Source organism: Lynx canadensis, chromosome F1 (assembly GCF_007474595.2).
Source record: "Lynx canadensis isolate LIC74 chromosome F1, mLynCan4.pri.v2, whole genome shotgun sequence".
NCBI lineage: Eukaryota > Metazoa > Chordata > Mammalia > Carnivora > Felidae > Lynx > Lynx canadensis.
Genome location: NC_044319.2, coordinates 14,518,616 through 14,544,490, shown reverse-complemented (window position 1 = coordinate 14,544,490; position 25,875 = coordinate 14,518,616). Strand labels below are relative to the sequence as shown.

Here is a 25,875-nt window from a genome sequence, read left to right as displayed (position 1 = left end):
TAGAACACTGGCAAACACCAGAACGTTATTCTTCTTGATGAGATTTTGGAAACACCCTTGTACTCCAGATGGGGACTTCTTGAGATTTAGGAAGCAGTCTACCTGACTAAGCATATAATATTCAAATTACCTCAAAAACTCCAAATAATTGTGCTTGGGACATGTATTTCTCCCTAATTCAGGGGTACAGATACCCCAAATGCTTTTACTGGATATGTTCATTTGCAAAGCAAAAAAGAAGAAAGAAACATTTTTATCCATGGTTTGTCTGTCCTTTGGCAATGATCTGAAGTGGAATCATGATTCATGTGTGCTCTGAGAGGAAGTGCGTATTACTTCCGGAATTACTGAACCCTAAGTGAACTGAAACCAAGAATCGTAGCCTACCAGAAACATAGGGCAATCGATCAAGTTTTACTGGTTTTGGAGGGGTTTGTGTGTGTGTGTATAAGAAATGAGGTCAATTTAGGTACCAGGCCATTTGTTAAAGATTCCTGAAGCCTGTTCTTCAAATACAGTCAGCACAGAGGTTGGTTCTCGCATGTTGGCCCAGCGTCCATTTAGCCAGGATTTGGGGATTCTACAAGGCTATTGCACCCTAAAGAAGGGAAGGGACCTTTTATATATGAGCCTGAAGGTGGGTATGGACCACTTGTGCCTATAAATACGATATTTGTAAGCCTAGAGTTTTCTTCTGTCTCCCTCACACTGCTGACACATGGACCAAGACAAAGCTGAAGGTGTACATTCTCAAACCAAAGTAACAAAATGACAAAATACAAGCACATGGTTTAGACACGATGGAGCAAAGATTAGATGAATATCTGATTATACACAGGGCGCTAAATGACATCACGTGAGCGGGGCAAGACAAGGCACGGTTCCTGTCCTTGACGGTTGCAACCACTAACCACTTGCCATTTTCCCCATTGCATCACAGTATCCTCTTGTCATCTGCCAGTTAACTGACAGAGATAAGGACAGAAAGGTGACCTCCATTTCCCTTTCATTATGTATTCATAATAGGTTAACCCACTGAGGGACTTCCCAGAGCCATCTCCAGCCCTCTGCTCTGAAGAAGAGCTGAAATAATTTTCACAGGAAATTCACGTCTTAGAAACAGAAGGGTGTTGTCTATTACACCACAATTATGAATCCTAAAAAAATAAAATGGATGACACTTGAAATGTTCCACTTGAATCAGCAAGTCTTTATCATCTTGTAAATTAGACCACTTGTCTTTAGGAAAAGTGAGAAGAAGATTGTCAAGAGCTAGAATTCTAGCAACTCCCAGGAAGGCAAAAGTGAGTCACCTTTTTGGCGACTATTTATGAGAATGCGCTAGCGTCAGAAACAGGCTTGGTTAACTTGTTTTCTCTTGGTGAGTCTGGAAGAGGATGAGCTCCAACCACTCATTGCCTCATTGTCTTGCCTACCGGCTCCTTTCCGGGCAAGGAAGAGAGCTGTGTCTCCCGCAGAGATTTGTAGGTATCTGCCAACAGTCCGTGGAAGACAGCTGTCCTGGGGCCCAGAATGGGCAGTCTGTAGTGAATGCTCTCTGGGGGATGGTGCAAAAAGAAGGAAAAGCAAGGGCTTCTTAGAATCTATTTTTAAAGAAATTCAAAGTATCTAAAGGTCACCAAAGGCTTTTGTTCAACCTTATAAAACAGATTCAAAGTTCACATAAGAATTCCTTTTAGGAGAACCATCTTTAAGCTTCTACAAATCTTGTCAAGGAGGTCAGAAAAGAGTACCTAGAAGCAAAACTCAAGTATTAAAAGTTGTGGCCAATTAAATAAAAAGTGAATATAAAATGTGTCTGCAGTTGTAATGTGAGTCAAAGGAAAAAGGATTCGATGCTTAGAAGACTTTTCAGGGACACTTATATGGTTCTGTCTTCAAACAAACAGACTCACATGATCTTACAAAAAGTTGCAATAGTACTTGCATGTCAAAACGAACCTTCATTTTATGAAATGATTTAATTTGGGTTCCTTAAATTCCTCATCATCCTGACCTCTTCTTCAAACGTGATTCTAGTTACAAAAAAGTTGGTTAATCTTCAACTTTTCCAAAAGACACATTGCTTGAAGGAAAGTAAATTAGTGCATGAAATAACATCTTTCTATTGGAAGTCACTGAATGTAAGGGACTTAGGAGTCCTGAATTCTCTGGAAAGCTCCTCGCTCCAGCTGAGTGAGAGATAAGAGATGTCACAAGACCACAGACCTAGGATCCGGTTCAGTCTCGTCACTGGAATGAAGAAACAGAGGTCCAGGGTCACAGGCACTGATGGACTGAGGACCAGAATCCAGCTCTCTTTAATCCTAGCTCAGTGTCCCCTCACTGTGCCAGGTGGTCGGCCAACTCAGGGGGTTTGCATCTCTACTGATGTTTACCGACAACAAGAGCCTGTGTCATGAAACGCCAGAGTCAATGTAAGTGAACTAGAAGAAATCCCCATCACTTACAGAGATGGGCTCTTTCCGTTTACTTGGTTCTTACCGATAATTACTGATAACATATAAAGGTTAGCTGACTCCAGAAAAATACTAGAAGTCGCGGTTGTCATCGATGAGAAGAGTTAGGCAGTGACCGGCAGGAACGTTCACGGGGGTGAGTCAGCCTTCTGGCACTTGGAGCGTTTCCACAGGCGGTATCACACAGGCGGGCGGCAGCTTCGGCAGCAAGCAGCAGGTGCTTTGGCAGGGACGCGTCTCAGCTTTATAAACCGCTGGGGCCAGAGCCCTGTCAGCAGTTGCTCTGGGCTGATCAAAGGTGAAGGCTGCTTGTACTGAGTGTCTGACTCTCAGGTGCGGGGGCGAGGTGGTGGGCAGGCAGAACGCTTCTCTGGTTTTACAGGTGGGAATACGGAGGCCCAGACCGTTTAAACAATTTAGCCAGTCCTGTACAGCAAGCCCAGGCGCTGAAGCCAGGCCTCATTGCTTCTAGGCTGGTGCTTTTACAAACACCTCGGGGAAGGTTAGAATAACCGAAGTGAAGCTTAGAGATGTCACAGTAGGTCCACCAGGCTTTAGCTCATAGCCAGCTCCGTAAGCACTCTCCCTGAAGTCCTCCTCCAAGACTGCTGCCCTTGGATGGACTCTAGGGGCAAGAGCCATAATACGTCCAAGAACATAATGTGCTCATGTTATGTACACAAAGTCTGGCTCTTACATCGGTAATTGAAATATACTCCCAGCATTAATAAATTGATGAAAGGCATCTTATCGCACTGCCCTATAGAATTACAAAATAAACATTCTTGCTGAGGGAAGGGCATGTAAGTGTGTGTGTGTGTGTGTGTGTGTGTGTGTGTGTGTGTGTGTGTATTACTCCTTTGTGAGGCAGGCCTGAAAAAGTCCAGGTTCAGGGTAAACTCAGAACGAGTGTGTGACTGGAACAGAGAACACCGTGACCGGCTGTACATGTCGGTCACCCAGTGTTCTTCTGGCTTCAAGAAAATGAGGTGGTTGCGAACCGGTGAACAGCAGAGTGTGCTCTTTCCTTGGGTGGATGCTCTTAGCTCGAGGCCCTTCAGACCCTGGGGCTAAATGAGAGCCATGACCGAGGCCGGTATTTGTGGCTACCTAAGAAGGGGTTCACTGGGACTTGGCAGCCTTTGGCCGCACTCACATGAATGTCTCCAAACCTCAGCTGTTTACCTTTTACCATCCCAGCAGGATACCCCTTCTATCTTCACATTTCGTCTCTGGATGCCTTCTCAGGCAGTTCTGGCTCTAGTGCCCCTGAAGCCTCCCAAGACGGAGCTCAGACTTTTCCACTTGAATAAGCATAGAAAGTGACCCTGATTTGCCTTACTGTGTGTATCGAATGAAAGAAAAATTGGAGGTGGCTTCAGTTAATACGGGAGCATGTGAGACGATGGATAAAGTCGCTAAAATGATAGCCTATGCTGCACTAAACCCCTGAGTTGTACCACCCCAAGGAATGACCCACACCCACCTTCACCAACGCAGTGTTGGCTTCTCTAGAAGATGAGACACAGGTCAACACTGAAGCTGGAGTTAGATGGTATCCTTTTTTTCTATTAATAGCAAGTGGACATAAGAATAACACAGGGCTGCTGCCAGGAGAAGGCAGGTGGTTTAGGAAGCCTGTGGGGTGGAAGGTTCAGGCCTTTGGCGAGGCCATTCCAGGGTTGTGGGCATGCAACTCCTTCCCCACATTAACTGGTACTGTTAGGACTGCCTGAGATGGGATGATCTACTTTGTGCCCCATTTTCATGAAGATTCTTCAGCAAGTAGATTATGGGGCTCTTTAGAAAGAATGAGGCGGGGCCGTATGGCATGGAGAGGACCGAGGAAGGAAAATGGCATAGATAAAGGCCAGTGAAGCCTGGGGAGGGGACAGGTGGGCTGGTGTGAAGGGAGCATGTCAAGGCCATAAGCAGCATGTGAAACAGGCCATAAGCAGCATGTGAAAAGAGAAAGGGGCAGACAGTGGGAACGTGTTCAGATAATTTAGAACCTATTTTAGGGATTAAACTTTTCATCCTACTACTGTGGGGGTTGTATGTCCCCCAATACAAGTACTCTAAAAATGCAAACCTGTTGAGATGTCATTACAGGAATGTTTGGATTCAGTCTTGGCTTTGGGTGGAGGACGACTCATCATTCTGTTCGGAAGAAGCAAGAAAACACATTAGTTATGTGACCAAAGCTCGGTCACATAACTAAAGGAATGTACCTTTATACATTTTAAAACACAGATGCTGTCTTGAGTCTGGCACCTGTTAACCTGGCGCTTAGACCGCTTGGCCGCAGTGCGAGATGACTGGACCAGAGGCTGCTGCATCTCAGGTTCTTCTTGCTTTATGGATTTTGATAAAAACTTCATTGAAAAAAAGTATCTTATTCACTGTCAGAACATGTATGGTCTAAAAACAGAAGGAACCAATAATCCTCCAGTGTCCAGAAAAACATAACAACTCTTCCAGATCAGTAATCTACCCTCCAAGTGCAAAGCAGAATATTTTGGTTAGAACCTTCATATTTCATTTCATTTCATCTCATTTCATCTCATCTCATCTCATCTCATTTCATTTCATGTATTTTTGCTTTAAAAATCCCTTTTTATTCCCATCAATATAATTCTGTTTGACTCATTTCTCTACTATTGAGTGTTACTAAAGCAAAACAGAAACCATTTGGAAACACTTTGTTGTTAATCCAACTTCAATTTAAGTAAAATTTTATACAGATTTTTACAGTTTTTTTAGGTTTTTTTTAAAGTTCTTATTTTAATCACCTGGTGCTCATCACAACAAATGCATTCTTTAATCCTCCTCCCCTATTTCACCCTCCAATTTTAGAGAAAATGTCTTCACCACATCCTATTTCTCCCGGCAGCTAAGGCTGTGGAAGTGACCCTCGACCAAAACGCATATGAGCCCAAACCATTTCTATATTAAATTGCTTAATTTCTAAAGGCTGACAAATCTGTAAACTTTGATGGGATATCTAAGTCTCTACACTCATTTCATGGTTTCTATTTCTACAAAGATTTTCCAAGATTATTTTTACTTTGTTACCAAAAATATGGCCCATCTGGCCAGTTTATTTTACTCAACTGTCATTGGAGGATTCAGTGGGACTAAGAAAAAAAATCCCTTCTATCACCCATGTTGAGCAAACCAGAAGGTGGTATTTGTCAGACTGAATAATTTAAGGTTTGTTTGCACTATAATTCAACAAATATATATCCCTCCACTAATATTTCCTCTCTGTCTTTCTTTTTCCCTCTCTTCCTTCTTTCTTTCATTCCTTTCCTTCATTCCTTCCATTTTACACACATCCTTTAATTTTTACAATGGTTACAATTTAAGTCACTTTTTTTTTTGAGAATGAAAGAGAGAGAGAAGCGGGGCTCACTCAAAGCAGGACTCAAGCTCATCCCATGTGGGACTTGAACTCATGAACTGTGAGATCATGGCCTGAGCCAAAGTCAGATGCTTAACAACTGAGCCACCCAGGCACCCTAAAGTCACTTTTTAAAAACTATTTTTTCAGTAAGTACAATTCTACCTGAGACTCATAAACTGTGAGGACCAATTTAATAAGCTACAGACAGAACCAGGATCTTACTTTATAGTCACACTAGCTAAATCTCAAACAGAAGTGGTCTGTTTTCCTTCAATACATTGAAAAAAAAAATGACGAACCTAATGATACTTCAGGTTAGTGTTGACATGATTTTAGGGTTGGCTCAACCCTTAGTCTAGCTCAAAAAGAATAAATCAGCTAATTGTTTAAAATCAACTAATGATTCTGGAATTTGGGACTTTATTTAAAATACCAAACTTGCAAGATAAATAAACTGGGGCAACAAATTTCAAAAATTCTTTCATTGGAGCGTGAAACTTTTGCTCAGAAATCTCAGACTTTAGATATTTCAGTTTTCCATTTAAAGTTGATAAATAATATTTAGTCGAATTCCTTTTATTATGGTCTCACAGGAGCCTTTTAAAAGTATAGAGTCAGTGTAGGTCAATGTTATCAGTGCTGGAGCCTGTCGAGTTCAAATACACTACCCATTTCCTCCCTGACCCTATCTCTTGGGGCTAGGCACCCAGGACATGGGCTTCATGCCTCTGAGTCCACATCTCAGCTTGAAGTGAATTTCATAAAAAGAATCATAGCATCTACTGCTGTCCAACATAAGGTTACCAAAAACAAACAAACAAAAAAACCAAAAAAACCCACAACTATTTGTTTTCCCATATTATTTCCTTCTATATGGGGAAAAAAAGTTGAAGATTGTCATTAGATCACATATAACTTTTTTGATTGGTCACATTAAATCTGACTATGACTGTAAAGCAAGTCTACCTACATTGGTGCCTTTTTCAGGATGAGTTTGCAGTTTGAGTTTTTTAATGAAGTAAAAATGGAGTCTTTCTTCCCTTTCTGACAGCTGAATACAGAAGAAAAAAAAACCACCCTGAAATCCAACTCATCAAAAATCTGACTGGATTTTATTTTTTATGTACTTGACCTTATTAAGAAAGCAGCAAATGACCACCACACAAACTGATGACAGCATTTTTTTTTTTTTTTTCAGTAAAAAGTAGCAGAGGATGTCCTGGACTGAGAACAGATTATGTGGGATCTCCCATATCTTCTCAACACAGAAGTCATCTGTATGGAGAATGTGTACTCAGTTCTGCCTGAGTTACCAAAGGAATCTTCTTTCCTCCCCCTCGCACTGTTCTTGGGGAGGTGGAAAGGCAGATTATACTTTCTACCATAATTTCAATAGTTGTTCAAGCAAAAGGATGAAAACAATGATTTTGGTCTAACTATCTTGTTTAAACAGGAAATGAAACCGGTCAAGAAGCCTATTCTCTAAGCATTCCCTGAACATTCTACTTCCTATGTTTCTCAATCCACTGTCCTGTGTCCCCAAACTGATGTAATAAGAATTAAAATGATGTCCAGATTGAAATCTTAGACTTACCTATGACTCATTAAATTCTCAAAGGATAGCTTCAGATTATGAGGGATTATCAAAGTTCTTGGTTGTACCTGAGGAAGAAAATCTCATTTAGAGCAGTGCCCCAACCTCTATTCCAATTTAAATAAATAATGCACCACCTTAACGAACTCAAGTTGTATCTAGTATTAGAATCATTCACATATTCTTTTGTGACATGAATAAACCAGAGGGGATCACCTACCCACAACTCATAAGGTCTATGCTCTTCCCAGGTTATCAGCTTTTAAAGTTAGAAACCTCAAGATTGGTAAACCCTCCCATTCTCTTCGTGGAGCTCACCTCCCATATCCTTCAGGTCTCAGAGCACCTGTCAGCCCCTCACAGACACCACTGACTCCCGGACCACTGTTAGGTAGTCCTCTGCCTTCCATTCTCACTGTTCCCTAGGCTTCCTCTATCAGAATATTCCTAAGGTTTTTATTGTATTTACTTGCTTGATGTCTGGTTTCCCTCATAGACTTTCAGCCTCACCACATGTCTCTGTTTTTGTACTTCCAGGTCCTAACATAGTGACTGTTTAAGAAGTATTTGTTGATCAAATTTGTGAAATGAATGAACCCCTTTTGAAGCACACTGGAAAGTTTTAAGTGTGTCCTTCACATAGGACTAAAATAAATTATACGGTTACAGTATTCCCGATTAAGACATTATTTTCTTGAACTTTTCCAGGTTTGTTACTAGCACTAGACATTGGTTTTCTTTTGGGGCTCAGGCTTTCACTGAGAATCATATTCCCCCCATTATTTCTCAAAAGGTATTGTAGCCATGACAATGAAAAGACAGTAACAAAATGTGAGTCCAGATGTTCAGCTGGGCTACTCATTGAGTGACTTGTGATTTGAATTCATGACAGAGAAAGGGTGCCTGGTGGCTCAGTCAGTTAAGCGGTTAAGTGGTAAAGTGGTTAAGCATCCAACTTCAGCTCAGGTCATGATCTCAAGGTCTGTGAGTTCAAGCCCCATGTCCAGCTCTGTGCTGACAGCCCAGAGCCTGGAGCCTGCTTCAGTTTTGTGTCTCCCTCTCTCTCTGCACCTCCCCTGCTTGTGTTTGTTCTCTCTCTCAAAACTAAAAAAATAAATAAACTTATGACACAACAAAACTGCAAATTAAGGACCTTCAGAAGTGCTTGCAAATAGAGAAAAATCTGAAATATTAAATCTATAGAAATGCCAAGCACCTACTGTATTTAAGCAGATTGTTGTAACTCTTTAGTTGAGGGAAAGTGAGGGGAGGGGGAAGAAGGAATGATCCGGTAACCGGAGCATCTGGGAGTGGTGAGGGCAGCAAAGACTTCGGTGAGAACCTGAGAAGAGGTTTCTAGATACATAGAAGGGATGAGAATGAAGGAGACACACTGCTTTTTTCCAAGTTTCTTCTGAAGTTGGCTCCGTTCCAAAGAAATATGGAGGAAACTCTCTACCTTCTCCTGATTAGCATGACCCCTTTTCAAAAGCCCCTAAATCCAGCTAGTACTACTGTATGCATGAGTGGGCTACAGGGGCTCCCCCAGAACAAAGCTACCATTTTGTCCCTGAGAAGAAGTGCGTCATGTGGTCAACTCCTATTCAGTCTTGAAAACCCTGCATGGTCTTCTTCTTGGAAGACTTCCTGGATATCCACTTTCCATGCTCGGCCCACTGGGTCCATTTCTGTTTCTATTCATCATTTTATTGTCATTATTTGTTTATCTGTTGGCTCCTTAAAGGCAAGGCTTATGTCTTATTCTTTTATTTACTTGTTTTGCCTTCATAGCCTAAGCACCTGGCCCATGGTAAGCAATCAATACATATTTGTTTCAATGAACTGAATTACATAGACTTTTGAAACCAGTTAATTTACATATGTTAGAGAATGCCTCTAACTTCCTACAGTATGTTCACCTTGACATCCTACTTTGAAGGGGCTTGAAAGCGTGTATTAGAGAACAATGCAGATAACAGAAGGACTACAAAATAGATGTTTTAAGGGGAAGCTCAGCTGTTTGGAGCAGAGAAGTGGCAAGAGACAGTTTACATAAAAGTTAGGCGGATACCCCTGGTGACTCACAACCATAACTTTCAGTAGGCGTTACTTCCACACTAAATAGTTGAGCTCCTGGTGTGGGGTACTCGTGCAGGTATATTAGTAGTTTATACATGCCAGGTCCTGTTTAGGATTTTTCTGTTTTCGGTATTCATCCACTTTATGCTTTTATTTTTTAAAATATTTTTCTAGTGCTCATCTTTTTGTAAATCCAGACACCATAAGACTCACCATCTCAGCGTACAACTGAGATGTAGTGTCACAAAGTCGGACAACCATTGCCACTATCTACTTCCAGAAGATTTTCATCAGCCCAGAAACTCTGTCCTCATTAGCACTCATTCTTCAAGTCCTTGGTAACCATTACCCGTTTTCTATTTCTATAGATTTGCCAATGCTGGACATTTCATATAATGAAATTAATATAACACATGGCCTTTACTGCCTGGTTTCTTGTACATAACGAAATGTTTTCAAGCTTGTAGCATATAGAAGTACTTTCTTTTCATGGCTGAATAATATTCCATTGTATGGATTGAATCACATTTTGTTTATGCAGTTATCAGTTGATAGACCGTTGAGGTATTTTCATTTTTTGGCTATTATGAATAACACTGCTATGAACATCCTTGTACAAGTTTGTGTATGGACATATGTTGTCAGTTCTCTTGTGTATATATCTAGGATGGAATTGGTGGGTTGTATGGTGACTCTACAGTTTGAGGAATTGCCAAACTGTTTCCTAAAGCAGCTGCATTGTTTTACATTCCCGCCATGTGTGGGGGTCCCAGTTTCTCCATATCCTTGTCAACACTTGCTGTTGTCCACTTTTTTATTACAGCTGTTCTTGTGGATATAAAATAATATCTCATTATGGTTTTGATTGCATTTTCCTAAAGGCTAATGATGTTATGGATCTTTTCATGTGTTCATTGGCCATTTATATATCTTCTTTGGAGAAATGTTTTTTGAAATTTCTTGTCCAATTTGAAAGCGGGATGTTTGTTTTTTATTGTTGAGTTGTAAATAGGGTTTTTTTGGGTATATTTTGGATTCTTTTTTTTCCCATTCTGTGCGTTGTGTTTTCATGTCCTTCATGGTGTTCTTTGCAGCAAAAAAGTTTTTAAGCTTGATGAAGTTGAATTTATGTATTTTTGTTGTTATTTGTGCTTTTGGTAACATATCTAAGAAACCATTGCCTTATTCAAGGTCATGAAGATTTACACCTGTTTTCCTCTAGAAGTTTTATGTTCCAGCACTTACAATTAGGTCTTTGATCCATTTGTAGTTATTTTTTCTATATGATGTGAGGAAGGGCACAGCTTCGTTGTTGTGCATGTGAATATACAGTTGTCTAGGTACCATTTACATTAATTTATGTAAACGTAAATTACATTTATATTAAATTGTCTTGACACCTTTGTTAAAAATTAGCTGTTTGGGACCTCTTATTCTAATTCTTATGGAGACTCCAGATGTATGTAATTAAATTTGATTTTTTCCCGTTAATTTTTTTCACTGTTCAAAAATGTAAGGTTCTATTTCTGGACTCTCAATTCTGTCCCCCTGATCTATATGTTTATCCTTAGGCCAGTACCACAAAGTCCTGATTACTGTAGCTTTATAGTAAGTTTTGAAATCAGGAAGTGTGAGTCCTGTAACTTTGTTCTTCTTTTTCAAGATTGTCTTAATTATATTGCATCTATTGCATTTCCATATGAATTTTAAGATCTGCTTGTTGGTTTCTTCAAAAAACTCATATGAGATTTTGAGAACGATTGCACTGAATGTGTAGACCAATTTGGGAGTATTGCCAGCTTAACAATGCCAAGCATTCCAACCTGTAATTATGGTTTTTTTTCCATTTGTTTAGGTCTTTTAAAATTTATTTATATGATATTTTATAGCTTCTGATGTACAAGCCTTGCATTTATTTTGTTAAACTTATTCCTAAGTATTTTAATTTTGTGATGCTATTGTAAATGGAATTGTTTTCTTAATTTCATTTTTGAATTGTTCATTGGTAATATATAGAAATAGAATTGATTTTTGTATACTATCTTGTATCCTGTAACTCTGCTATACTCATGTATTAGTTTTAATTGTTTTTTTGTGGGTCCCTTAGGACTTTATGTATATAAAATTATGTCATTTGCAAATATAGTTTTATGTCTTCCTTTCTAGTCTGGTTGCCTTTTATTTATTTTTTTCTTGTCTTAACTGCCTTAACTGGAACATGCAATACACGTTAAACAGAAGTAGCAAGAGCGGACATCCTGGTCTTGTTCCTGATCTAAGGGGAAACTACCCAGTCTTTCTTCATGGAGTATGACGTTAGCTGTGGGTTCCAGAGATGCACTTTATCAGGTCAAGGAAGTTGCTTCTATTTCTAGGACTCTTTCTCTATCTACCCCAGCAACTATGTCCAACCCCCTCCTGAGAAAGGAGGGTGGGGGTCTCAGTGACTCCAGCAGCTATGCAGTACCCCCAACCCCAGGAGGAGCTTGAGGCTCTATTGCACATAGTGAAGCAGGGATATTTCATGCTCATTTTCTAACTTTCTATAGTTTCCCATCAGATGTGCGTGCACTGGTTCTGACTTTCGTGTTTGAGGTCCTTCTTTCGGGGATCTGCAGCAAACGGTAAAACCACAGCATTTGGTTCTACTCCAGTCAGGTCCGGGCAAGGGCAAAGGTCAAAGAGGTCTTGAGAAAGAGAACAGTGCCGAAGTTCCAAGTGAGCCAGCTGGCCAAGCCGGCTGGGGCCCCCGGGTCAGTGCATTCTAAATGTGGACACAGTGATTCCAGGAATAAGACCAGGAGAAGTCCCAATCCCAGTCTCCCAGATTCTGATGGTGCTAACATTGAACACTGTGATCCTCATGAAGTAGAACATGAACACAGATTGTAACATTCAGATACACTTCTGTTGGTAGCTCAGTTACATTTCCGAATCCCACACAAAAATTTCACAAAACTGCCGGTCTCTTTCATATCCCAGTAGTCAAAGCACTTTTGCCATTAACATGTCGAAGGAGCCTGTCACCTGTCACCTGTTTGTCTTCCACTCCTGGCCCCTCCTCTTGTTGCACATCAGCCCAGAGTCAAAGGAGAATCATCGGATATCAGAATTGTAGAGACCCTGCTCAACTCCTACCCTAAACCTAACCATTTAGTAAAATTAACCTTTGACCCAAGCCGGACTGGCCCTAACCCTAACCCTTAAACAGACCCAAGTCCTAACTCTGACCTGTATGGCATCCGTGCGGACACGGTGCGGACACGGGCCTCTTTCTGCGGCAGCTCTGACAGATGGCAGGGCTTTGTCCTTGTGTCCTCCATTTCCCCTTGCTGTCCTCTTTCTTTCTTTTTAATTAAAAAGATTTTTTTAAGTTTATTTTTGTTGTGGGGGGAGGGGCAGAGAGAGAGGGAGAGGGAGAATCCCAAGCAGGATCCGCACTGTCAGCGTGTAGCCTGACTCAGGGCTGGAACTCACGCACCATGAGATCATGACCTGAGCCGAAATCAAGAGTCAGATGCTTAATGGACTGAGCCACCCAGGCGCCCCTCCTCTTTCTTTTCTTAATACTCCTTCATTCCCCACCATTCTGCATCCCCAGTTACAGACACCTCCCACTAGCTAGAAACTACTATAGAATCTCTCCTTAGCCTTTATGCTGAGGTGCTGGTTGAATTGATAGACCCAAAGATTAAACTGCTTGTTTCATGACTGTAATGGTAGAGGCAGATTGTGTATGTGTGTGTGTTGTGTTGTGTTATGTTGTGTTGTGTTGGGGAAATTTGAGGGGGGAGAAGTTCCATAATCTCCTGAACCACTATAGGTGTGAGGTTATCTCAAAGTAAAGTGACTCATCTCATCTCTTTCCCTCTGACTCATCTGCCTTAATTTATCTTTTGGTTTGTTGAAAATGGGGAGGGTTTATCATATCGTGTCAGGTAATAGTGCCCCCAGGGCCAACAGGTACTTATTTGCAGCCCTTATCAAGGTCTTCCCTGCAAAAAGCATGGTCTCACATCACTGGGCTCTGGTGGGGAAGGGATATTGTTGTGCCCTGGGATGCCCCAGCTCCTTCTGTCATCCCACTGACCTACCATTTTTATTTCTTGACATGTGGAACATAGCTGCTTGCTTCTGATCAGCATGGGGTTACTCTTGTCCCTCCTGGCCTGAGGAGAGAGAGAAACAGAGAGAGGTAAGGAAATGGTGGGGGTATCTGGGGCAACAAAGAAGGGGAAAGGGGTGGAGGAGTAAGAGAGGTAACAGTTATTCCTTCCATAAAACAGAGAGGGAGTCTCTGGTCTCAGCCCCATCCCGGGTGGACACGGAGTCCAGGCTTGGCTGCAGCTGGTAGGTTCAGAAAGAGTTGAGGCAGGGGGGTGAGCCACAGACTAGTCAGTGACCTCAGGACCCCTGCATACAGTAGTACAGGCACAGCTTACCCTTTTTCGCTCACACTGACCTCAGAGTCACGAGGCAGGTTCATAGAACGTGTATAATATGGGGGGGAGGGGTCACAGGGACAAACAGAAAATGACTATGAATTGACACCCTTTCCTGTCATTTGATTGTCTGTTGACCTGTTAGTACGTGTGTGTACACCGTGCCCTGACCCCTTCCTGCTGCCGGGAGGGATAGGAAATGGGAAGAGGAGGAATACACCTATGCAGCATAGGGGGGTACCTGGGGTGTGCTCCTAAGACCCTCAGTGGACTGGTCCACAAGTAGCTTCGTCCTCTGAGAGACACAAAGCGTTTGGACAAGGCATTATTACTGAAGGTTTGAGGACTGAAAACTAGGGACAAAGTTGGATTCTTTTGACAAATATTTAAAATACATTTCATTTTTATAGGCCATTTAAAAAGAATCAACTGAGTATTACAATGTTGTGGGTTGGTATGTTAAAGCATGAGTGTGAACAACTTGATTCATTCATTCAACAACGGACATTTATTGTGAGGCCACCCTGTGGAGGGTGCTGGGCCGGGGCCACAAAGATGAATAAGACATTTTCTGGCCCTAAGGAAGGCCAGGGAAAAATACAAATTCATTCATTTGTCCATTCGTTAGGTACCAGGGTCCCTGAAGCAAAGACACAGCTTCTGACTTCAAGGGGCCTACCACTCTGCAGACTGTGTTCAAGGAAGCACACGGTGTGGAGGGTGTGGTGACAAATATGTTGAGGCCACAGTGAAACTGAAAAAAGCCATAGAGCTCACCTGGATGGGGGTGGGGTGGGGCATAGAGGGAAGGGCTGAGACAGGCTAAAGGAGCAGGCAATTCTTGGGTAGGTGTTGGTGGGTGAACAAGGTGTGGGGAGGGCATTCCAACCCAGGAAACACCACAACAGCAGGGAAGAAGGACCTAGCAGATTGGTTTGGGGAACTGAGGCTAGCTGAGAGTGGACTGCTGTCTGGTATGGGGAGTGGGGAGTGAGAGGGGCCAGAGACACAGAGACTTCTGGGCTTCTGGCAGATTCCACCTTCTGCCAGATCTTCCCTGAGACCCTGGGGGTGGTACCTCTGGGGGCTCCTCCTTCCCTCCCTCCCATCTGTGAGTTCTGAGACTCAGACGCATCTCTGAAGCTGTGATCCAAGGTTGGACGCACTAGATATCACAGAAGCAGCGATGATACTCCTGGGCCTTCAGAAAAGACAGACCACGTCCCATAGCAGGAATGGGGAAAGGCTTCAAGAAGTGGCATTTGCACTTAAAGGGTTAAGGAAGTATGCACAGGTGGGCATGGGAAAGGGAGAATCCTTGGGCAGGTTTGTTTTTGGTGGCGTTATAAGCAGACTCTTGTCTTTCCCACAGGACATTCCTTCCCCTTTTCCAGACTTCTGGCTTCTACATTAGAGTTCATCGCAAATCAAGCAACAAACATATTTGAGAGATCTCGAAGGTGCATAGCAGGGTCTTGCCAGGTTAATGACGACTGCAGATGTGACTGCAGAGTTCCATAACCATGATGACTGTCATCCCCTAGAATCTGAAGACAAAATGGTTTATATATTGTCCTGCCCAGCCTTGTTAGCTCCTCATCCATTAAGACATAGCTTCGGTGTTTGCTTTCTCAGAAAGTCCTTCTCCTGACCCTCTTACCATTTTGCATACCCTAATGTGAGTTGGGTGCCTGCCTTTCTGATTCCGTCACAGACTTGATATAGCTTTTTTTTTTAATGTTTTAAAATTTATTTTGAGAGAGAGAATCCCAAGAAGGCTCCATGCTGTCAGTGCAGAGCCCGACGGGGGACTTGATCTCACAAACCATAAGATCATGACCTGAGCCGAAATTAAGAGTTGGACACTCAACTGACTGAGCCACCCATGCACTCCGAGTTGGGTGCATATTTGCTTTTTGTTGCATTTTGTACTGTTGTTCTCTTTCTTTCTTTCTTTCTTTCTTTCTTTCTTTCTTCTGCTTATTTTTTTTTAAATAGGGTTATTTCCTCCACCAGGCTGAGAGTTCTTGAAAAGCAAAAACATGTGTCAAAGATCTTTGCATCCCTAGAGCCCATCACAGAATCTGGTACACAGTAGGCATTCAACACAGGCTGGTTGAATGGATGAATCACTGTAAGTGTTTTAAAGTATCACCTATACATACACATATGTGTGTACAAGGAAGTCGAAAACTTCCTTGTTTTCGAATCCCAAACAATTTGGGATTCCATGCCCTGTAGGCCCCAGCTTCCTCCTTCCTGCCTTGCTTTCCTTCCTAGCCCTGGAAGCTTCTGTAGCATCTGCTTCTCACTCTTGGTCTCCTTAAGGCCAGCTCAGCAGCAGTAGCAGGACTGGAGAGTGAATTGTCTGGTGGTTTGGAGCACAGGCCCCTGGTTATGTCACCTGTGGAGCCAGAGCCACCAAGAAAAGCAGCTCTGAAATGTTAATGGGGTTCTCATTTTCCAGGCAGCTGTCCCCAGGATAGCAGATGGAAGCTGTGATGAGAAAGTGAGAGCAACCTTCTGTAGCCCGGCTGAGGAATGAAGCACCCTTGGGTTGAGGCCCAGAAGCCCCGCTTCCCATTTCACAACCGGACACATCCTGATATTGGAGGTTAATATCTGGTGAGTTTCCTAAGCTCTGGCTCATCCCCTAAGTCCTTGGCCTCCTTGAATCTTTGATAAAGAAACAGAGAAGTATGTTTCCCTTCCTCTCCCTCTCTCCACCTCTCTCTCTCCCTCTCTCTGTGTGTGTCACACACACACACACACACACACACACACACACACACACGTACCTCTCCACATAACAAAAACCAAAAATGTAAGCACCAGATGGTCATTTTAGAAACAGCTATCAGAAGCATGTCTGAGGAGCACTGACAAATTTGCCTCCAACCTTCCTGCCTTTTGACACCTCTGTTCCTTTTCTCCTTTCTGCTCTTGCCTTAAATGAGAGACACCTCATTGGTCACCTCTAATTCAACTCTTTCAATGGATGCAGTGAGGAAATTGTGGTCCAGAAGGGTTAAGAGACTTGTCAGCCCATGTATTTAGTTTCAGTAAGTCAGAATTTCCTTAGATAAAGGGTCAAATGAAGACCATCTTTCCTCAGGGAGAAAGTGGACTCTTAGGACCCATATGAGGGTGTAATGATTCCTAGATCTCTTTGAAAAAGGTGGTGATCAGAGAGGTATTTTCAATATTAAAAAAAACCTATGATAATTACACATTTTCCTGCTATCTGATAATAACAGCCATCTCAATTAGAGAATAAAGCTGAATATGTTTTTTTTTTAATTTTTTTAATGTTTATTTATTTTTGACACAGAGAGAGAGACAGAGCATGAGCGGGAGAGGGTCAGAGAGAGAGGGAGACACAGAATCCAAAGCAGGCTCCAGGCTCTGAGCTGTCAGCACAGAGCCCGACATGGGGCTCGAACTCACAGACTGCGAGATCATGACCTGAGCCGAAGTGGGACGCTCAACTGACTGAGCCACCCAGGCGCCCCCAAAATAAAGCTGAATATGGTTTTTAAAACACTCATATGGTTGACTAGGAAACATTTCAAACATACATGAAATATTGTCAACAACTGTGCACCTACTGTCCAGACTTACTAATTTTGGGTTTTATTTCAGGTCAGTGGTGTCATTTTTAAAATCATTTTTTTTGTTGTTACATGTGCTTGATCAATATAAAGAGGAAAAGGGGGGCGCCTGGGTGGTGCAGTCGGTTAAGCGTCCGACTTCAGCCAGGTCACGATCTCGCGGTCCGTGAGTTCGAGCCCCGCGTCGGGCTCTGGGCTGATGGCTCAGAGCCTGGAGCCTGTTTCCGATTCTGTGTCTCCCTCTCTCTCTGCCCCTCCCCCGTTCATGCTCTGTCTCTCTCTGTCCCAAAAATAAATAAACGTTGAAAAAAAAATTTAAAAAAAATAAAAATAAAAAAAAAAATAAAGAGGAAAAGGACCTAGGAGTATGCAAAGTAGTTTCCGTGGTGATCACAAGCTTTCAAAATTTAAGATTCAGTGAGAAAGAAACACTCAAACGAGTCCTTGGTGGTAAGAAACCGTAAGTTGCCCTCCTATACATTCTCCCAGCTGAGTCTCTGCTGCTACAGTGTCTTTAACGGGGGCTTTTTGTCACAGGTCCGCTAAAAGCAAAAGAGATACTGCTCTTGTCTGGACTCAGACTCATTAGGCTAGAACAGCAAACCCAGATCAAAGAGAGGAGACAGGGAGTGGGGGGGCAGGCGTGGAGAGACTGGGGTGGCATTTTCTGCTCCATTGGTAACCAAGAACTTGAGCTCGGTGACACCCAGCCCAGCAAGTAGGCCAAGGGGTCCCAGGGGGACCCCAGCTGGAGTCCCCAGATGTCCCGATCCGTCTGCTCTGCCTTGCGGGGAGCTCTGAGCAAGGACCTCTCGGCCTCAGTTGTCCAGCTACTGGAATACGCTTGGCTGCCCACGGCACCAGGAGGAGTCACGAGTGGATGCCTGCAAATGGCAGGTGAAAGTCGTGCCTTGTAAAGACCCTGCTCCACGGAGGATGTTTACATGGGGCCGTGTGGAGGCTGCTTTCTTTGTGTTCATTTTCTACTTTTCTTCTTTATTAGCTCTGCCTCTCCTCTTGTGGTTCCTTTTTCTGGTATTTTGTCCCCCTCCCTACCTCTGTTTCTGTTTTGCTGTTTGTCTTCCTCTTCCCGGGTCTTTCAGTCTCTAAGCCTCTGTTTCCTTTCTGTCTCTCTTTAGTGAGAACTGCTCCAGACACACAGACCACGGCATCTGCTCCAGGACTGCCCCTGGGCAGGGCAGGAAGGCCGCTTGGAGTGTGGAAGTTCAGAGTTCTGCCCTTTGACCTGTGACTGGAAGAAGAAGGGAGCCAGTTGGCAGGACCTTTGCACCTGTGCCCAGAGGCCAGGGCCCCTAGTTGGCTGTAAGGCCACCGCAGCCTCCTGGCGGGTCCCTGATTTAGAGGATAAAAGAAGCATAGAGTGTCCACAGGGCATTCCACTCCCACCAGATACTTTCTTTCCAGAAAGGAGCAGCTGCGGCTGAGCCCGGGTTCACCTCACAGGGGACACGTGCTGCCCCCCCCCCCCCGTGGTGGTGGCCAACTCTGTACAATCCTGTGCACACAGACCTCGTTGAAATAATTTTTATCTTCCTTTAGCCTCCCCGTCTATTTTAGGTACTTTCCCGCGTTTGGCTCTCTCTGTTCAACACAGCACAAGACATTCAGGTTTTGCCACTTCTTTGGGTCTTCATTTCCTTGTGAGGTCTCCTGTGTCACGTAAAACGTATATTAAATAGATTTATATGCTTTTCTCCTATCAACTTAACTCTCAGGCGCAGCCAAAACCCCTAAAACGGCAAAAGGTCCGATTTGTCTTCCCTACACCTACTTGCCTTTCTAATCTGTAGGGGCAACTGGCAACTGTGTTTCACACGCAGACACAGGAGGAGAGCGGGAGCAGCGGGGGCGTTTTGCTTTCCCCGCAGGAGTGACGGATTTGTGAACCCCCAGGGCTGCCTGAGACCGGCCTTCTTGGCTCAGCCTGCTCTTGCCTGCCCTCTAGTGGCCACTTCTGAGTACTGCAGGCACGAAATTCTAAGCCCTGCGGAAGCTTGGCCTCCCACCTGCCCCGGTCGTTATCAACGCCTTCCTCTCCCGCCTTTCCCGGCCAGCGGGTCTGGGGCTTAGAGTCTTAAAGCCTCGGAAGAGACTCAGAGCAAACGTGGGATGAGGAGGCGCTCGGTGGCTGGAGAAAGCCTGTCTACATCAGAGGTTCAAAGAGACAGTGACTGGAAGGCTTTTTGCCGGTTCTGCAGCAATTGTCAGGTGGATCCTGTCCCCGCTCAGAACCCCCGGCGCATGTCATGGGGTCACTCGTACCTACATGCCTGTCCAGCGTGTTGGGGGATTAGTGCAGTGACTCTCAAGCACAGCCCTGTCCCTGTCGGTCCCGCGCCGAAAACCTGCAACGTCTCCTCGCTGCTCCTCGCCCTGGGCCCCGCTGCCCTCCCGCTGGGCCCACCCGTCTGCTTGGTTCCCTTCCCTGCAAGCCCGCCGCTGCGGCATGATTCCTTGACGTTTACAAGCCCTTCTGCACGCTCAGGCCCCGCGTCTTTGCTCCCCGGGCGCTTCCCTCCACTGTGGAAGTACCTTCCAGATCGCATGCGGACGCCACTTCCTCTGGAACCACTCCCTGGCGCTGTCGGCTCACCCCTCCTTTCCCTCCCACCGCCTCGCCTCGCCTGCCTCTCGGGGACTTTGGCCGCCTCTGCTGGCAGCCGTGCACCTGTGCCGTCCACGCACCGTTCGCGGCGGCCGTATCTGACTCACTCCTCTCCCTATCTGCGCTCAACCACATAACTCCGTAAGCAGCTGTCTACCTCTTGACTCGAGGGCCGACCCAATGGTGGCTCGCAGAGCGGAGCTGTCACCACGGTGCGCGTCACCACGAGTGGGGCACTGTGCCAAGTGCTCAGGAATCCCGCCCTGGCACGCTAGCAGCCGCCCCGTGGGTACGTGTACTTTTCAGCTGAGAAACTGTTGGGACGCCAGGGGAGCTCTCTCCCTGGGTCTCAGGGCGCCGCTGACTTCACCCGCATCTTTAAGATAGGAACCCTCTGGGCGGTGGCATATAGGAGTGTCGCCTGGCAGCCGGTCATAGTTGATTTCTGTGAGGTGGAGGGGCCATGAGGACAATATGAAAGTCCACGGGTGTAGGTTGTTGTAGGTGGGACACATGAGGGATCCAGGGCGGTGATGGGACAGTGTCAGAGGCTCCAGACGCTGGGACTGGCTCTGGACACCAGCTGAGAAGTCCTGAAGGCCTCAGGGCATATTTTTCAATAGGATTTGCCCCCCTCCGCCGCTTTTTGATGATTGTAACCTTTATTCTCAGTGCTGGTTCACTTAAGGTGGGGTCAGTGGGTGGTGCTTATTTGTTTCATTCGGCAAATATCTATGGGACAGTGATGACATTCCAGGCTCATGATCTGCTAAGGACATAGGAAATGCCTTTACATTTACATTCTATGTCATCCTAGAACCACTAAGGGTTTCTTTTCAATTAAAAAAAATTGAGTACCTTAGATAAGACATCTGGAACTTGAAACAAAATAGGCAAATGCGTATCCTTCTTAGATGAAACCAGAAATGCAGAGGCGTGAGGAGACCTGAAGTAATAAAACAAGAGCTAGTTAGATCATAGTCTCTGGTTTGAAGAGTCAAGCCGTTGGTTGTTTCAGAGATGCCGGGGTCCGAATGAGCAGCCCCAAAATGTGCCACTTTGGCCCGTAGATTATTTTGAGCTAATAACAGTCAAGGCCCAAAAGACTCAGGAAGAAACTTTGACTTTCCCCCTAAGCGCCTAAAAGAGTTTAGATAGAGACCCTGCTCCAGGAAGAGCACAGTCACCATAGATACCTACAGTATAATATGAACTAAGGGAGGTAGACAGGCAGGAACTTGGCAAAGTCTGTTAAAATTCATCTCCGTGTCCCATGGTTTCTGGACGGCCCCTCAAACATTTGTTTACTGAACATTTACTCTTTCCATTCTTCCTATGAATTGTCTTCCTTCCCTTTGAAATCCCCAACCCCTGCCTCCTTCTCCTTGGTTCAGGATGACGTATATACCTCATTTGGCGTGACTGTCTTTGGAATCTCATGTGGGTTCCTGAATGTAAAAAATTAAGTTTGATTTTCTCTTGTTAATATGTCTTATGTCAATTGGAGTCTCAGACCAGCCAGAAGAAACTTGAAGAATAAAGGACACTTTTTTCCTTTCCAACTGAGATAAACCAAGCGACTCCCTGAGAAGTTGTTTTCCATCCCAGTCCTAAAGGGTGCAGGCCAGTTGGCAGCTTTTAAAAGATGGCTTTGCCCTTTTAAGTCACTCTGGCTTCTCTGTCCTGTTTGTATTGAACTAACCAATGCCACTTGTGGATTGTCAGAGACAGTGTACAAATTAAGGCAGAAAAAAATTGTTCAGGGCATCTGGGTAGCTCAGTCAGTTGGGTGTCCAATTCTTTAAAAAAATTTTTTTAATGTTTATTTACATTTGAGAGAGAGACAGCGCAAGCGGTGGAGGGGCAGAGGGAGAGGGAGACACAGAATCTGAAGCAGGCTCCAGGCTCCGAGCTGTCAGCACAAAGCCTGACGTGAGGCTACAACCCACAGACCCATCATTACCTAAGCCGAAGTTGGACGCTTAACCGACTGAGCCACCCAGGCGTCCCAAGTGTCCAATTGTTGATTTAGGCTCAGGTCATGGGTTCTGGGATCCTGCCCTGCATCGGCTCTGCTCTGGGCATGAAGACTGCTTAAGATTTTCTCTCTCTCTCCCTCTACCCCTTTCCCCCACTCACACTTGCTCTATGAAATGAAACGAAATGCTTTAAAAAATTGTTCAGCAAAGCAGATGTGTAATGGGTGAAATGCCCCCAGATCTCCTTCTTGAAAAGACCTATGGAGAAGTTATTCATGAGAAGTGCAGGGTTTTTTCATGCCTGGACTGCTTCCTTGGAGTCTGTGTCCCTGGATGCTGAATCCACTCATTTCTTCCCGTGGAACATATTCTTCCTCCAACTGCTCTGGAACATTCTTTCTTTCTAGTCAGGGGGTGAAGCCGTGAAGCTGCAGGGATAGTATCTGTTCTCTTCACAGGTGTGACCTGCCTCGCGGCTATTGTGGTTCATTTTATTACAGTGTAAGAGGCCAAGGCCAGCAGGGGGCCTGCACATCATAAACTGCCTGTGTATGCAGCGCTGTGCATGCCCCTGGCATTCCAGAAATGGAAACTCGGAATGCCAGGAACACCTCTCCTCTCTAATGAGGAAAGATTTCATTGTTCATTGTTCATTTATAACACGGGCACGTGAAAGGAGTTTGGGGTCCCCGAGGCATTTATGGTTTCATTTCTCCTCACCATTTCCCTGGGCCCTGGGAGAGCAGGGGAGGTGGGTCTGACCCAGCTCCTTTGCTGCCTTTTGTTTGATTTGTGAACAGCCGGGCTTGAGCATGACACGCAAATGCTGACCAAGAGACACCTTAGAACTGCTTTAACACTCAATCTCAAAGAAGTAGGGCCTCAGTGTGACCTGAGGGCTCTCGAGACTCACACTCAATCTCAAAGAAGTAGGGCCTCAGTGTGACCTGAGGGCTCTCGAGACTCACGATGAGTTTGGCTTCAGGTCAGGCACTGGTGCGGGGAGCCGGGCCTCACCCTCTGCAGCCCTGCAGGTGCGTTTCAGGAGTTTGCGGGTGGGGGTGCGCAGAGTACATTTTGCTAGCTGTTTCTGCCTCTTTTTTAGGCTGTTCCATGTTAGAACTGCTCGTCCCAAAGTAGGTTAATACTTAAAGCACATGTGTAACTTTCTTACTGAGATCTTAGAAGAGGGTTTTGCTGGACATAAACAGCTTGGAACCCAGGGCTTTAGCCAGAGAAAGAGTTGCTGATCTTGAAGAATTGTTTGGTGCTACTCAAACCAACCATCCTTTCAAAGACTTTGTATTCCTGTTGTCTTCCTGAAGGCTCAGGGCACCACACTGCTGTTGTCCAGTCAGCGTCTTTGGAGGTGGGGAAGCATCATTTCTCTTCCAAAGGGCTGAGATTGCTGCCCAAACACTCCCAGTTTTGGAAATGAGTAGAGCTTCACTGACCACTTAGGTCATTTTTCCCTGTGACTAGCTTGAGGTTAGCTGGCCGGAGGGAAAACTGACCCTTCCCTTCCCAGCTGGCTGCCAATAGTCTGGCCCTTCTGACACTCCAGGCCCTGGCTGTGAAAGGGAACAGGCCCTGGGGGTGCACAGCTGTATTCTGGGCCTGCCTTTTTCAAGCCCCCTTCCTGTCCCCTACCCCTGTAGGTACCCCAAACTGTATAGTCAGGGACTAAGACAGCTGGGGTGACAGAGCCCCGCCGGGGAGGCGTTACCTCTGGCTGCAGGGGCAGGTCTAATGAGAACGAGGAGGAGGGTGGGATGGAAATGGTGGACTGCTACCCTAATCAGATGTCAAACACGGGCCATTTCACATGAGCAAGACACGAGCCAGAGTTTAGATATAAAGTAAAAATAGCAGATCGGAACAAGCACTTCATAGGTGCTCTGAAAATACACACATCTGTCTCTTTGCGGAGAGTGTGGCTTTGAAAAAGGGCAGGAGATAAAGCAAAGGTACATGTTATTGAACAGGGGATGTGGGGAGAATGTCCCTCATGGCGGTCGCTTATCTCGGGGCTGGAAGGTATGTGACCCTTACCAACAGGAGGAAAAACTCCTTTCGAGACTCCAACCTCCTTAGCCAACTGTCGCACGTGCCAGAGAGCCGGCCCTCTTCACCTACGAAGTGCTTTCGAAGTTGCCTCCTGACCTGCTCTCTCCTTACTCTCCCTCTGATTGCTCCCGTTCACTATTCAGCCCCACATTGCCTCACACTCCCCCTTTCCCTCCCCAGAGCTGGGTATATCACCACACCCAGGGACCAAAAATGCAGGAGGAGTGAGGAAGCCCACTCTTTCCGCGTGTCAGCACTGACATGCTGCTAACACACAGGCACCTCCTATTTCGAAAAAGAGAAACATGTTCCATAGCAGTTTGTTGGGACGTGTCAGGCTTGGTGAGATTGGAGAGTGTCTCAAAGTGCTACACAGGCAGCTCTACTCTACAAAGACAGGAATTTATGGTTCTAGACTTTTGGTGGTTAAAATTAGAAAATTCCAAACGAAAGATGAGGAGAAAAAGTAAGATGCCGAGGGGGAGGGAAGTTTGTGGAGAACGCCATCCACGGGCAAAATTCTTCCGTATTGCTGCGTGATGGTTGCAGAGAGGGAGGTTAATTAAGAGCTCGTCCCCCTGCCAAGACTATCCTCAGTGCCCACTTTTGTCTGAGAAACCCAGGCCATTTCTGGTTTTAGAGCTCTCAATTTGGGTTTCTCAACCGACCAGATTTGCCCCTCTGAGAACTGCCCCAGCAATCACCTTCCGTGAGGACTTTGTTGAAATCTTTGCCCTCGGGGCACCTGGGTGGCGCAGTCGGTTAGGCGTCCGACTTCAGCCAGGTCACGATATCGCGGTCCGGGAGTTCGAGCCCCGCGTCAGGCTCTGGGCTGATGGCTCAGACCCTGGAGCCTGTTTCCGATTCTGTGTCTCCCTCTCTCTCTGCCCCTCCCCCGTTCATGCTCTGTCTCTCTCTGTCTCAAAAACAAACGTTGAAAAAAAAAAAAAAAGAAACCTTTGCCCTCAGGGGCTGGGCTGTTACCTTTTGGGAAGGCTGAGCACCAGTGGCTTGTTGCTGCGGCTGGCCTCACTAAGCCAAGGGATCTTGTCAAATTTTGGCACAGAAACCTGGAGGGAAATGGAAAGAGATCGGTTTGCAGAATTTATTGCGTTTGAGCATTGCCATCAAAACCAGGACCAAAGTCGGCTAATGGCAGCTCTACAAATGCCAGCACTTTCCAAAACATTTTTTATGATTTATATTTGAGTCTTTTGAGTCTCCCGTAAAGTCTCCAAGAGTAAATAGTGTTATCTCCACTTTACAGACGAAGAAGATCAGAGCTCAGGCATTATGATTTGCCAAGTCACACAGCTAGTGAGTGGATTCGCGTTTTCTGACTTTGGTGCCCCCTATATCTTGTATTCTACTATCTCTATCCCTTTGCTGCTTTATTACTTCCATCTGTTTATGCATCCTCTGAGAGTTCTACGAAGTCAGCTGAATCTCAGCAACCTCCCGTTCAGTCTCCGGCTGTTTTCAGCTACAGTGTCCTCCACCCCAATTCCTTCTAGGCAGCAAAGAGGAGAGAACCACACTTGGAAGCTACAGACAACTGGATGTTAATCTTGACGAACCCATTTTTCAGCTG

At 45.0% G+C, this 25,875-nt stretch overlaps 1 protein-coding gene across 1 annotated transcript; it reads right to left on the bottom strand.

Moving 5' to 3' along the window:
- Positions 1-25,700, bottom strand: CF1H1orf105 (chromosome F1 C1orf105 homolog). Its single transcript, XM_032591874.1, has 8 exons — positions 25,626-25,700; positions 25,269-25,354; positions 21,097-21,184; positions 13,654-13,728; positions 7,481-7,548; positions 4,563-4,640; positions 2,967-3,105; positions 1-1,604 (listed from the first exon to the last, which is right to left on the bottom strand). Exons 1-8 carry the CDS (start codon positions 25,698-25,700, stop codon positions 1,413-1,415), a joined length of 801 nt encoding a protein of 266 aa, XP_032447765.1. The 3' UTR covers positions 1-1,412.
- Positions 25,701-25,875: the final 175 nt, after the last annotated feature.